This window comes from Macrobrachium nipponense, chromosome 12 (genome assembly GCF_015104395.2).
Source record: "Macrobrachium nipponense isolate FS-2020 chromosome 12, ASM1510439v2, whole genome shotgun sequence".
In the NCBI taxonomy this organism is placed as follows: Eukaryota; Metazoa; Arthropoda; class Malacostraca; order Decapoda; family Palaemonidae; genus Macrobrachium; species Macrobrachium nipponense.
The window spans coordinates 25,609,899-25,625,353 of record NC_087205.1 but is presented as its reverse complement, the minus strand read 5'-3'; the positions used below and the strand labels follow the sequence as shown (position 1 = coordinate 25,625,353).

At 45.1% G+C, this 15,455-nt stretch overlaps 1 protein-coding gene across 1 annotated transcript in view; it reads right to left on the bottom strand.

Moving 5' to 3' along the window:
- The window catches only part of LOC135224423 (ubiquitin carboxyl-terminal hydrolase 5-like), an 85,083-nt gene that overhangs the window by 54,072 nt on the left and 15,556 nt on the right, over window positions 1–15,455 (bottom strand). Inside the window, exons 2-6 of the mRNA XM_064263408.1 lie at window positions 11,471–11,596; window positions 10,950–11,129; window positions 10,304–10,450; window positions 10,044–10,191; window positions 2,365–2,477 (exon numbers count right to left, since the gene is read on the bottom strand). Of these exons, the coding sequence (XP_064119478.1) occupies window positions 2,365–2,477; window positions 10,044–10,191; window positions 10,304–10,450; window positions 10,950–11,129; window positions 11,471–11,596 (714 nt within the window). The remainder of the gene's footprint in view (window positions 1–2,364; window positions 2,478–10,043; window positions 10,192–10,303; window positions 10,451–10,949; window positions 11,130–11,470; window positions 11,597–15,455) is intronic.

Genomic DNA, 15,455 nt, shown 5'->3' with positions numbered 1-15,455 from the left:
CGCAGCCGTAGGCGTCACCGTCATTACATGCGGCGGCATGTCATATGCTGGTGTTGTTATAGTGGTAGTAGTAGTGGTCACCACACCATGAGTGACCACTGCCGACCCCGCCAACCGCTCAATCAACCCCTGAATACTTGGCACTCCCTGCAGTCCCAGCGACTCCCACACCTGTCCAAGGTCGTCCTTCGCTGGTGGCACATCTGCGGAAGCAACAGTCGGGTTAGTAAGAGGGGTTCCCTCGTGCCTGGGGGGAGAAGAACCCCACCCAGAGCGGACGGACGACCCCGAATACAACTGGACGTCCGGTAGCGGGCGCCCTCCCTCCACACTCGACGGATCGAGTGAGGAGAAGGACTCCGCTACCACCCCCGCAGGGGAAGGCGCGAAACGTGGGGGCTGACCAGGAGGCAGGAAGGAAGACGAAGTGTCAGTTACCAAAGGAGTCACTGGAGAGCTTTCCGATGACTTCTTTGGAGGCCTAAGTCTCTTCCTGCCCTCGTACAGAACCCACTGCGCCTCGGACCAATTCATACATGTAATACATGGCTCGTTCCGGGAGCATTCTCGCCCCCGGCAACGAGTACAACCTCATGTGGATCCACGTCCACGAATGATCTAAATCCGCCGCATCTACGCCCCTCCAGCCCGGGACACACTCTACGGGTGACTGGGGGGCGCGGCGAAATCTCCATTTCTTGATCACTCATATTGCAATATTAATGAATAAAGAAATGTACAAGTACTTACAATTCATCCACACTCAACTAAACCAGAAAAGAGGGCTGAATACTCAAAGCAAACGACAAAAGCGGGCAGAGCGATGACGAACACGTCCTATCTCCACACGGCCGAAAGCAAAAGCGATTTGTTTACCGATGATCGGACAAGCAGTTAACTACCGTTCTCCCCTTGTTCGAAGCTTACGACCGTTCCAGCTGCCGCTAGCTACTTCCTATTGTTAAAGGACCGATGGTTTGTATTACGTATCGGAACAAATGAGTATTGCTACAATCAAAATAAATATATGAAAATGAAAAAGAATACTGTACATGCGATTCCACTTCCATACAGAATAAGTTTTCGTGCCGAGTGCATTCGCTCGGCAACGAGCATACAGGTCAAAAAAATATAAATGAAAAGGGCACTTACGATTTTCATCTACACATTTCCAACCAAAATATAAGCTCGGAGCGAGCGCTCTCCCGCCCTCGGCACCGAGCATACACAATACGAGGATCATTTCTGGGAAAAATGAATTCCCGCACTTACGCCCTTCAGTCCCGGCACTCGGGTAATCGGAGGGCGTGGAGAAACCAAGATCCTTTAATTCACAATTGAATTCAATGGAAATAAATATGAAATGATTGTACTTACAATTCAGTTTCACTAGATAAATAGAAAAAAGAAAAACACAACCATGCGAAAAGCAACGACGATGAAGCGGGGCAGAGAGCGATGATACACGTCTACACGCCAGCAGGCCGAAAGCAAAAGTGGTTTGTTTACCTCCCAGTCGCGCGCGCGCGCTTGTCGGACAAGCAGTTAACTACCGAACCCCTTGTTCGAAAGCTTACGACCTATCCAGCTGCCGCTAGTACCTTCCTATTGTAAAAGGACCGAAGGTTTGTATGCCGTGTCGGAACAAACAGCTATATATATATCTGACAGGTAAGTTTCATGAACAAAGCTGCTAATACTATACCTCTTTTATATAATTCATGATAAAAAATAAATCAGCATTACATTTACTCTGTTTCTGGAAAAAATGAAAAATCTGTAGACAATCTCCTAAAGTCTACAATGTAATACATATTCAAAATAGAGGAACTTGATATTATCAGATGAATTTAGACCCTAACACATAAGGATGCCCAGCCTTCTGCTTCTGACAGCCTACCAATGAAAGTTTGTTTTTGCTGTATTTACTATGAAAGCTCATGGCAGTTATTTTTTTTGTAAGCTGGGAGTCTACAATCTGTAGCTAAGAACTTAAAACAACCTTTTAAGGTGCAAAGGAAAATGAAGAGACCACAAAATCAAGTATAACATTTCAAGACAATGAAAAAAACAAGAACAGCAGTACACTATCTAGAATATATCAAGGGTGTAATCATTAACATTTTCATGTCGGCTCTTTTCTTTATGTGTTTAGATGTGAAACGAGTTCTCTCCAATCACCCATTATACTCTTCATGCCTTAACTCTTATCAGTATTAACCCTTAACCTTAATTTTTCCATCTTCCCTAAAGTTCTTCATCCTGATATCGAAGCAGCAAAATATATCTAAAGCAAAAAAGTCAAATACACAAGACAAGACAAAGACAATAGAAACTAAGTCATTTCTGTACAAGGCCACTTACAGCTAAATGTTTAACAAGGTTAGGATCTATGACCATATCATCTTCATCATAACTGTAGACATCAGCATTACCATCTTGGGTGATGGTACCTAACTTCACAGCCAAGGGATACTCTGAAAAATTTAAATAAGAAATTCAATGGCATTGTTGCATGCATTCCATGGGTTAACTACTATAATTAAAATACTGATTAAAATCTATACATGAAAAGATTTCAACACTATTTCACTTGAGACTCAGAGGTCTGGAAAAACTAACACCTATTAATAATAATCAACACTATTTCATAATATATACATGTTAAATTATCTTAATAGTACCACACTTTATAACATGCAACCCTATCTTTACATATGCTTTCACGCACTAAAACTCATCAGTGTCCAATTTTGTGCATAACCTATGCATAGCATAGTTGTAGGTATTGAAGTATAACGGTCAAATATCCAAGTGCTAGTCATGAAGAATATGGATACTTCAGTTTGTATTATATTTCATATTTGACTCTTAAGTCTATACTGATGTTTACTATAAGAGTGAGAATGAATTAAAATAAGAGTGGACACTGGCCACAACATTCAATATTCAACTCAATTAAAAGTGTAGCTCACGAGTTTTACCGCATATAAGAACATCACGTCAATAAAACCACACTTATAGGACCTGTTCTCATGACTTCCAAAGAATTTTTTATTAAGTAGTATGCAAATATAAATACTGTACTTGACTAATTTGTAATTATAGTATATTTAAAGAAATGAATACCATTACACTTTCTTGTGACTATACTCTATTTTTTTCCATCTGTCCATCTGCCTGTGGTGTTTGCGCATGGTAACACTGCGTCCCGGGCTTTAAATAACATGTTATTTTGAATATTAATGGTATTAACGGTATAATTTGCATACAGTAAATTATTAAAACATTTTTCAGTTGCAAATGTACACCCAGATATCCTTTTATTTGCCTAAAACTTACACATAGAGTAACTATTTAAAGCCCGGGATGCAGTGATACCATACGAAAACACCACAGGCAGATGGACAGATGGAAAAAAAATGTTATTGTTATAATACAATTAAGTTTGTTCATACTTACCTGGCAGATATATATATAGCTGTATTCTCCGAAGTCCGACAGAATTTCAAAACTCGCGGCACACGCAGTGGGGCGGCAGGTTGGTAGGTACCCATTGTTCCCGCGCTGGGAGGCGGATATCAGGAACCATTCCCATTTTCTATTCATATTTTATCAGTGCCACTGTCTCCTGAGGGGAGGTGGGTGGGCACTTAATTATATATATCTGCCAGGTAAGTATGAACAAACTTAATTGTATTATAACAATAACATTTTGTTCATGAAACTTACTTGGCAGATATATATATAGCTGAATCCCACCTTCGGATGGTGGGAAGAGACAGAATAGGATTTGTAGGAAACTTAAATTAAGTAGATGATATACACCTTGGTTCCTCACCTGTTAGCAAAGTAGACTCTGTGATTACTGTCACTTCAGCACTGCTTGTGCTTAATCAGAGTTGCCAGCCAGGTGGAGACCTGTAGTGCTGGTGCGCTCTGGATGCTCTGTCAACGGGGACGTGACCTCAATGTGACAAGAGCATAGAGCCATACAAATGAGGGCAACGAAGCAACTGACCACCACCTGACCAACTATCCAAGACCCCCTGAACACTAGGCTAAGAGATGGGAGGTCTTCACCAAAACCTCACCACAACCAAAAACCACAACAACTAAAACTAACCTAAACTTAACTAAGGGATAGGGAGAGAGCTACCTCAGCCCCCAAGACTGTGTCTGCAGAAAACGTATGGCCCAAGAGAACAACAGTCCTCGTATATCGTTCTCACATCTCTCAAGTAGTGTGAGGCGAATACTGAATTGCTCCTCCAAAAGGTGGCGTCAAGGATGTCCTTGATCGACATGTTCCTTTGGAAGTCAAGCGAGGTTGCGACAGCTCTGACCTCGTGAGCTTTCACTCGCAAGAGGCTCAAATCGATCTGTGTGGAAGACGAATGAGCCTCTTTAATGACGTCCCTCAGAAAGAACGCCAATGCGTTCTTGGATAATGGTATATCGGGTCGTTTAACCGAACACCAGAGATTATCTGAGGGACCTCGTACTTCTTTAGTCTTGTGGACATAAAACTTTAGAGCCCTGACAGGGCACAGGACTCTCTCAGGTTCTTGGCCCACAAGGCTTGTCATACCCTTGATTTCAAAGCTCCTTGGCCAAGGGTTCGAGCGGGTTTTCATTCTTTGCTAAGAAAGTGGGACTCAAAGAGCAGACAGCATTGTCCCCTTTGAAGCCCACTCTCTTACAAATGGCCTGAATTTCGCTAACTCTCTTCACCGTCGCCAGAGCAGTTAGGAAAAGAGCCTTCTTCGTCAAGTTCCTAAGAGACGCTTCATGTAGAGGTTCGAAAGGACTCGACATTAACAGTCTAAGGACTAAATCCAAGTTCCAAGAAGGAGGCCTCGCCTGAGGTATCTTGGATGTCTCAAATGATCTCAGGAGATCGTGGAAGATCCCTGTTATCAGACAGGTCTAGTCCTCTGTGACGGAAGACTGCCGACAGCATACTCTTATATCCCTTGATGGTCGGGACAGCCAGCTTCTGTACATTCCTTAAAAATAGCAGGAAATCGGCTATCTGGCTCACAGAGGTAGTGGAAGAGGAAATTCCCTCCTTTCTACACCATGCCCTGAAGGAAGCCCACTTCGACTGGTAAACAGCTCTCGAGGACGTTCTCCTAGCATTGGCCGATCGCCTTTGCAAGCTGCTTTAGAAAAACCTCTCGCTCTGGCCAACTTTTCGATAGTCTGAACGCAGTCAGACCCAGAGCGGAGAGGTTTCGGTGATATCTTGCGAAGTGGGGCTGTCTGAGTAGATCTTTCCTCCAGGGCAACGTCCTCGGAAAGTCTATGATGAATGACATTACCTGTGAACCATTCCTTCGCGGGCCACATCGGGGCGATCAGGGTCAACCTCGTCCCCTCCGATGCCGCGAACTTCCTTACTACTTCCCCCATGATCTTGAATGGCGGGAAGGCATACAAGTCCAGGTTCGTCCAGTCCCAGAGCAGAGCGTCTATCGTGACTGCTCCCGGATCCAGCACAGGGGAGCAATAAAGAGGCAACCTCTTTGTTCTCGACGTCGCAAATAGGTCGACTAACGGACACCCCCACAGTCTCCAGAGCTCTCGACAGACGTCCTGGTGCAACGTCCATTCCGTCGGCAGGATCTGATCTTGTCAGCTGAGAAGGTCTGCTCTGACGTTCTGGACTCCTGCGATAAATCTCGTCAGGATCCTTATCCGTCTCGCATCTGCCCACAGCAGAATCTCCCTCGCTAAATAAAAAAGAGGACGGGAGTGTGTACCTCCCTGCTTCTTTAGGTACGCAAGGGCTGTGGTGTTGTCCGAGTTGACTTGGACTACTTTCTCTGCAACCTTTTGTTGGAAGAACTGTAGCGTCAGAAAAACCGCCGCTAGTTCCTTTACATTGATGTGCCAGGACACCTGTTCCCCCCTCCAGGTGCCTGACACTCCTCCCCTCCCAGTGTTGCTCCCCATCCCGACACCGAGGCGTCGGAAAACAACACTAGGTCTGGGCTCAGAAGCTTTAGGGACAACCCCTCTCGAAACTTCCGAGGATCTAGCCACCATCTTAGATGGTTCTTCACCGATTTGGTGATGAAAAGGGTCGCATTCAGATCCTCTCTGACTCTCCATTCGTCTGCTAAGAAAAACTGGAGAGGTCTGAGGTGTAGTCTTCCCAGGGAAACAAACTTTTCCAGCGAGGAAATGGTTCCCAGCAGACTCATCCATTCCCTCGCCGAGCAAGCTTCCTTCCCCAGGAAGGCCGAAACTCTCTCTAAGCCTTGCAGCTGTCGTTCCTGGGACGGAAACGCTCGAAAAGCCACTGAATCCATCTGAATCCCCAGATACACGATGGACTGTGTTGGGGTCAGATGCGACTTTTCGAGGTTGACCAGAAGTCCCAGGGACTTCGCCAAGGCCAAAGTGAAGTGAAGGTCCTTCAGACACCTTTCTTCTGACGATGCTCTGATCAGCCAATCGTCGAGATACAGGGACACTCTTATTCCTGCAGAATGTAACCATCTCGCTACGTTTTTCAGAGCATGGTAAATACCATCGGAGCCGTGCTTAAACCGAAACAAAGGGCTCGGAATTGCCAAACTTTGTCCCTTAGCATAAACCTCAGAAACTTTCTTGAAAGAGGGTGGATAGGCACGTGAAAGTATGCGTCCTGTAGGTCCAAGGACACCATCCAGTCGCCCGGTCTTAAGGCTCCTAGAACCGACTGAGGTGTTTCCATCTTGAATTTTTTCTTTTCTACGAAAAGATTCAGGCTGCTTACGTCCAAGACTGGACGCCACCCCGACGACTGCTTTGGTACCGAGAAAAAAGTCTGTTGTAGTATCCTGGTGACCCCAGGTCTAAGACCTGCTCCACCGCTCTTTTCATGATCATTTGATCTAAAAGATCTAAAAGAACCTGATGTTTCTCCCCTTGATACGACGGGGAAAGATCTCTGGGAGTCGTAGAAAGAGGAGAGGAGGGTCCACAAAGGGGATCTTGTCCACCCCTGTTCCACTATCTTGAGGGACCACGCATCTGTATCTCTCTCTCTCCACGCACCCGCAAAGAACTTTAGCCTGGCTCCGACAGGCATCTGAAGGACTTTCTTCTCACTTAGAGGATTTAGGTTTGAAGGAACCTCTTCCTCTTGCAAGTCCTCTCCCTCGAGGAGCAGCTCTCGAGGGAGGCGCGCTACGAAAGGGTTTAACCTTCCTAGGAGGTCGTCCAGACGACGACGTGGTAGGGACTGCGGGACGTCTTGAAGACTGGGCCAAGAGATCCTGGGTAGCCTTCTCTTGTAGGCTCACTGCCAGGTCCCTTACCATAGCCTGGGGGAAGAGATGGCTCGAAAGAGGTGCAAAGAGAAGCTCTGCTTTCTGCGATGCAGAAACAGACCTCGCTGTAAAATTGCAGAAAAGCGCTCTCTTCTTGAGGAAAGCAGTGCCGAAATGAGACACTAACTCTTCCGAACCATCCCTGACGGCCTTGTCCATGCATGACAACACATTGGACAGCTCCCCCAGACTCAAAGAATCAGGACTCCTAGATTGAAGATCCAGGACTCCTAGGCACCAGTCTAGGAAGTTAAAGACTTCCAGAGTCTTTAACAGCCTTTCATGTGATGGTCGATCTCCGTTGGTGTCCATGAAATCTTAGCGGACGATAAAAGGGATCTCTTCTGGGAGTCTACCAGACTAGCAAAGTCCCCTTGGGAAGAAGACGGGATCTTAACTCCTACTTCAGCTTTGGTCTCATACCAAATGCCGCCTTTCCCACTGAGTCTTGAAGGAGGAAGGGCGAAAGTCTACTTGCCCTGATCCTTCCGTCGTTCCATCCAATCCTGCAATTTCTTGAATGCTCTCTTAGTGGACAAGGAAGTCTTCATCTCCACCACTTCCGAAACCTTGCCCGACTTCGAAGACGAAAACTGAGAGGGAGGAGACTTAGGAGCTGCAGGCTGGAACTTCTCACCAAACAAAGAACGTAAAAGACGAACCAGCACCTTGTAGTCGGAAACCGACGAAACTGACGGCTGTTCTTCCTCCACTGAGTCCGCCGGACTACTAAGCTCTCCTTCTCCCGAAGAGGCAAAGGAGATTGAACCTCTGGAGAGGGCGTGCGCCCAACGGGTCTAGCCTTCAACAAAGGCTTTCGAGGAAGACTAAAATCAGCCTCTTCAAAGCGACCGACCTTCTGTCGATCTTTAGAGCTCGAACCACGAAGAGCGTCCTGACCGCGCTGCGCGTCAAGAGAGGTTACTCTTAGTCTCTCTCGAGGAGCGTCCTTACGTTTCACGCTCAAGCGTCCAGCTTTCGCTTTCAAAGCGTCCTTCTGAGCGCTTTCGAAAGCCTTCTCCACAGGCAAAGCGTCAAGCAAAACATCCCGACGATAGTCTTCCAAAGCGTCCTGCCGAGCGTCTTTCAAAAGCGTCCTCCAAGGCGTCCTGTCGAGCGTCCTCAAAGGCGTCTGACGTGCGGGCGGAGACAGAGACGAACGAGGAGACGGAGAAGGAGACTGCCTCGTCCTCTTGACAGGCAGTCTAGCGTCCTTCCTACGTTTAGGCTCAACTGCTGCTGGGCGAGTCTTCCGAGCCATTAAGGCCGACAATTGGTCTTGAAGCGACGCAAGAATACTCTTCGTAGGTGAAGAACCGAGAGGAGGTGAAGGGCTGCGCCTGTGAGAAGACGAGGGCGGGGGGACGCCTCCTTCCTTCTCAAAGGTACAGCAACCTGCCTCTCCGAGGCGCGAGAGAAGCGCTTCTCAGCGTCGTCCTCGGACGACGTCCTACCTCTCTTCTGAGGAGGAAACGCGTCATACGACGCAGGCGAAGACCGCAACGAGAGCGGAGAGAGGGGACGAGGGGACGTAAAGCGTCCTCCCTAGGAAAAGTCCTTTTCAACGGACGCGAGTCACTCCGAGCGCTCCACCCCTTGCGCGGGGAGGGCGCCTCGGAGGACGAAAAACAGTCCTTAAGGATGCGAGCCTGAGCACGCTCCTTGGCAGCCTGGGAAGTAGCAACAGGTCCTGCCGAAGGGACGCCAGATCGGTGGGGAGGGGAGCCCCCGTAACCCTCTTGCGGCTTTCGACATGCCCACTCCCTGAGTTCTGGGAGTCCGACAGAGGTCTAGACCTAGAGGCATTATGGGGCCGATCTGACGCCCCCTCCACAACACTGGGTAGGGGGCACGATCACACACTTTACTCGAGCCGTTTTCAAGGGCCAACACTTTGGACTCTAGAGTGCGTAATGACTCTAGAATCAGAGAAAGGGCATTACCTTCTCCAGACACAGAACTAGGGCCCTCAGGCAACAACACAGGATTAGGTGAAGCAAATTCTACTGGTGTTAGAATAGGAGAAATGTTACTTCCCTTACCTTTCGTAGAACCGCTCTTGGAGGAAGCCCTCCTGATCCTATCACGCTCCAACTTACGGCGATAGGATTCATACACCTTCCATTCATCCTCAGTCAAACTTCTGCATTCAATGCAACGATCAACCAGCAAACAAACATGCCCCCTACACCCCATACATACTGTGTGGGGGTCTACCGATGATTTCGGTAGCCTCACCTTGCAATCACTTCTCACACACACTCTGAAGCTCACTGAACTTGATCCCGACATCACGTTCATAGAAAAGCCAATCCAAAATCCAAAAACAGTCCACTATCGCGTATGCCAATCCAACAATCCAGAGTCAAAACCAAAAGTCAATCCAGATACTTATAACGAGTCAAAATCCAAAAATCCTGGGCGGAGGTCTGTAAACAGGTGTTTACCGACCGGCGACAGAAAAAATATGAATAGAAAATGGGAATGGTTCCTGATATCCGCCTCCCAGCGGCGGGAATGGGTACTACCACCTGGCCGCCCACTGCGTGTGCCGCGAGTTTTGAAATTCTGTCGGACTTCGGAGAATACAGCTATATATATATCTGCCAAGTAAGTTTCATGAACAAAACAGAGTATAGGTGCCAGTAATAACCATAGATTCTAAAATGTGGACACCGATTACATATATTTTCATTCAAAAGCATCAAAGTAAGTACTTACTTGTCTTGTAGTAATGCTCAACAGCATGATTATTACCCCCAGACCCAGCTAACTGTCTCCGTCCACAGAGAATCCTTCCATCAGTAAGATTTAGCCATAAATTGTCAGTTTTATCACACTCTTCGCATTTCCATCCTCTTGGTGGAACCTAATCAAAATCAGAAAAATGAAAACTTGCTAAACCTATTGAAATTTGCCACAAATAACTTATAACTTTTCCATAATAAGAACAGGTATGACATTCATTCAGATACACTTACTTTCACTCCATTATCAAGTTGCTGAAGTGTGTCAGCATGTTTTGTTACTGGTCTTACTTCTCCATCCCATGCCCCTGCTGCAGCTTCTACTTCAGCCAGGTGCAAAGCAGACTCTGCTTTTAAAATACCTTCAACAGACTGCCGAATCTGCAATGACAATCAATGAAAAATGTAGCATTTCACTCATAATAGAGATGCAGATTCCGATGTGAAGAAAAAGAAAATTGTGTCTAAAGACCACATTTGGCTTTGTACAAAAGAGTGAAATGTCAAATTTCAGTTATACTTGTTCCACTATTTGCTGTTTACAATACGTATAAGGCTTGTCAAACAAGACATTTGCCTTAGACAACAGTATTTCTTTCATTTCCTCCTAATTACTTCAACTATAAAACATTATCAACAGAGTTGTCATCAACACACCCACTTTCAAAATAAAATGGTGAAATTTGGAGGAAATATGTCAAACAGTAGGTACTACATCTACAAAATTAAGTCAACACTTAAACAAAAGACAAATTCTTTTGTCACAAAACACTTTCTAGAACCCCAAAAAACCTAATAATCTATCTTCTTTAATGCTCTTGAATAAAAAATAACTTAGATATAATGGTATATAATTTATAAAAATGCAAAACCAACTTACAATTTCTGGAAGATCTGTATTAGGAAATGATATGACATCAAAGTTGGGCAATATTACAACAGAGTTAGTTTCCTCATATTCATATATCTTTTTGTTTGCATCTGGATTGAATCCACCTTCTATGCCAATGGCTAGCCGTGCTATCTTCTTTTCAGGCTCCAGTTCTTTCTCTGGTGGGAGCTGCAACATTAAGAAAGAACAGTCATATCTGTCATAAATATTTAAAAGTACTTGATGTAAGGTTTTAAATTCATAAGAGTAAAAAATGCTCTTCATACAAAATCAGTGGCAAATATTATAACATACACAGTCTTAACATATTTCTTTGTCCCATAGCATACAGATCTCTTATTTCACTTGGATAGACCAATCAAGATTTGATTTAATAACAGGAAAAAGCAAAGCAGTAGTACGTACTTGGATATTAAGCAAGTCCTAACTGCTTGATACCAAAAAAATAAGTTACATTGGAAGAATTTACAGCAGGAAGTCTAGCATATCAAAACCTGAAAACAACTTACAAACTTCTTTATCCGTTTCTGATGCAAGAAGACACAGTTTCCTGTTTTCTCCGAGTATCTCACTACATGTTCTTTGCTCCATCCTCTAAAAGTGTTGAGACAAATATACAGGCCAGTTTCACTTTCCTGCAATACAGAGATAATGTTAACACTGATTAGTGGTCTTCTCAAATGTGATGTACATATAAATAATCTACATTGAAAATCATTAATAGGCCTGGCCTACTGTAGGTAGAGGGCCATCCGTTTACGAGCTCCAGGGGTAAAGCCCATGGTTAAGGTAAACATGTCAGGAATGTGAGATAAGGATATGAAAATTTTATGTTAACCAGGATAAAAGCTAATGCCAATCGCTGGATTGGAAGGTCTTCTCATTTACACAGGGAAGGGACAAAAGTCTTTCTATGAAATGAAACAGACATTACCATTTACCACTGACTGTTGTTGTAGGCTACACTGATTCAGAGAAAGGCTAGTGAATGAATCATGAAATATAGGCCATAGAGCCATAATCTGGGGCACTTTCAGCCATTCAGCACTGAAGTCAGTGATAAGAGGGAGTTGGAGTGGCTTTACAGCAAGATAGAGATCCAGAAAACAAAAGAAGCCTACATGGAACTAACAGCAAAACTAAAATAAAACCAAAGAGCTGCAAAAAGAAGCAATTATAAAGAAGTTGGACATCAAGACAAAATGGGAATGGAGGTAAAGTAAAAGGCTAAATAATAATTTTGGCCGTAAGCACCCTTCTAGGTTTAGCAACCTCCAATTTACATGCAAAATGGGCACTGTGTTTAGGACCAGCCCTTTGGGGATCCACATAAAACATAAAATAATGACAGTATAAATACGTACCATGATACTAACTACTAACATCTTGTGCTGTTTAAGCCATAAGACATTTCAGCCGTTGGTAAAACTTTACAATAGTTGCACGGCCTGATTCCCGCCAATCGTCCATACAGGTTCCTCATATATAAATAGACCTAACCTTTCCTATACCTAATGCTAAGTCCTGACCTAACAAGATCTTACCTATCTAAACTAACTCTGGGCAATGTACCCTGACCTGGGCAGGAGGGGGGATACCAAAAAGGCAATAACCTGTCCTGGTCGGCAACTGGCAAGAATCAGGCCGTGCAACTATTGTAAAGTTTTACCCATCAGATTGCCAGTTTGGATGTCATAGCCTACATGACTTATGGCTGAACTGACCAGGACTGTCATGGCAGCCACAAACGCTCTAGTGAAGCCTACAGTAGTGCACTGCATAGGCGGTACTGATGGCATTAACTTCTTACAGAGAAGTTAGCAGCATATCAAGAAATGTGGATTACGTATATTGAAATGTGAATTTGATTAATCAGGGAAAAATCACTTTTAGCTTTACTGTAAGCCTTGGCTATTTCACAGTATGAGACAATCATATCATTAACAAGGCTACTGGCCAATTCCTGGTAAATGTTCGTGTCAGGTCCTAACACCAATTTGACGAGGGCTAGTATGTAGTACTAAACACAGAAAAAAATGATATTGTAATGATACAATTAAGTTTGTTCATACTTACCTGGCAGATATATATATAGCTGTATTTTTCCGAATCCGACAGAAATTAAAACACTTACGACACACGCAGTGGGAGTCAGGTGGTTAGTACCCATTCCTGCCGCTGGGAGGCGGGTATCAGGAATCATTCCCATTTTCTATTCATAATTTTTATTTCCACTGTCTCCTGAGGGGAGGTGGGTGGGTACTTGATTATATATATCTGCCAGGTAAGTATGAACAAACTTAATTGTATCATTACAATATCATTTGTTTTTTCATGAAAACTTACCTGTCAGATATATATATAGCTGAATCCCACCTTTGGTGGTGGGAGTAGACAGAATAGAAGATTTTAGGAAACATATATATGCAGATAATTGATATATTGATTCCTTACCTGTTAGCATAGCTGACTTCGTGGTTACTGCCGCATAAGTCTGCTTGTGCTACTAGAGTTGCCAGCAAGGTAGAGACCTATAAAGCTGGTGCACTCCAGATGATCTGTCAACAGGGGCGAGACCACGACGTGACTAGACCATTGACCATACAAATGAGGGCAACGAAGTAAAACCAAACCACCTGGCGTAGCCTACCAAAAGTATCCCACATAGACTAAGCTAATGGAAGGGAGATCCGCCGCAGGTGGTCAACCCCACAACCATAACACAAGTTAAAAACTCCCCTAAACCATTAAAGGATAGGATGAGCGCTACCTCCTTGCCCCCAAAACAGTGTCTGCAGCGACGTATGGTCCGAGCGAGTAACAATTTTCGTATGTTGCTTTCACCTCCCGCAGGTAGTGTGAAGCGAACACCGAATTGCTTCGCCAATTAAGTGGCGCCCAAAATATCTTTGATTGCCATATTTTTGTGAAAAGCCACCGAAGTAGCAATAGCCCATCAACTCGTGGGCTTTCACTTTCAGAAGCTCCATGTCACTTTTACTACACTTTTTTCATGGGCTTCCTTAACCGTACTTCTTAAGAAGAACGCCAGTGCATTCTTCGACATTGGAAGATCTCGGTTTTATTTTTTCACAGAGCACCACAAGTTCTCCGAAGAACCTCTGCATGCTCTGGTTTCTTCTGCAAATAAAACTTGAGAGCCCTGACAGGACACAGGACTCTCTCAGCTTCAGGTCCCACTAGCTCCGACAAACCCTTTGATCTAGAACGTCCTCGGCCAAGGTTGAAGGGTTCTCGTTCTTTGCCTAAGAACGTAGACTTAAGGACATTATTATTATTAATAGGTGTTAGTTTTTCCAGACCTCTGAGTCTCAAGTAGACAACTTAAGGAACAAACTGCACTATGATCCTTGAACCCAATATGCTTGCTTATGACTTGAATTTCGCTAACCCTCTTCGCCGTCGCCAGAGCGGTTAGGAAAATGGTCTTCTTTTAGTAAGATTCCTAAGCGAGGCTAAATGGAGCGGCTCAAATTGACTCACATGAGAAACTTCAGTACCACGTCTAAGTTCCACGATGGTACTTTCGGTTGGAGAACTTTCACAGTCTCAAATGATCTAATGAGATCATGAATGTCTCTATCATTCGTTAGTCAGAGTCCTCTATGCCTGAAGACCACAGAAAGCACGCTTCTGTAGCCTTTAATCGTGGGAACAGGCTAGTTTCGCTTCTTTCTAAGGTGAAGAAGGAATCTGCTATCTGGCTCAACAGAGGTTGAGGTGGAGGAAATGCCCTTCCTTCTGCACCAACTTCTAAAGACAGCCCACTTTGATTGGGTAAACTGCGATTGAGGAGGGGGCCTTCCTTGCGGTGGCAATCGCCGTTGCCACAGGTCTTGAAAAACCCTCGCTCTGGCCAACTTCTTGATAGTCTGAACGCAGTCAGACTCAGAGCGGGGAGGTTTTTTGTGGTACCTCTCGAAGTGGGGCTGTCTGAGTAGATCTTTCCTTAGGGGCAGAGTCCTTGGAAAGTCTACTAGGAAGGACATCACCTCCGTGAACCAGTCGACGCTGGCCAGAAGGGGGCGATGAGGGTCATTCTCGCTCCTTCTGATGCAGCGAACTTCCTCATTACTTCCCCGAGGATTTTGTTTTGAATGGGGAAAAGCGTCAAATGTCTAGTCCCGACCCAATTCCACAGTAGGGCGTCTACTGCCACTGCTGCTCCCGGGTCCAGAACTGGGGAGCAATACAGCGGAAGTCTCTTCGTTCGGGAAGTTGCGAAAACGTCCACATGAGGACGTCCCCACAGCTTCCATAGCGCCTGGCATACTTCCTGATGAAGGGTCCATTCCGTCGGCAGAAGCTGTCCTTGCCGACTGAGAAGGTCCGCTCGCACGTTTTCCACGCCTGAACACAAATCTTGTCAGAATCGTGACGTTTTGCGACTTTCGCCCAAATCAGGATATTTTTCGCGATGGCGAACAGAGAAGGAGAGTGAGTTCCCCCCTGTTTCCTGAGGTATGCCAAGGC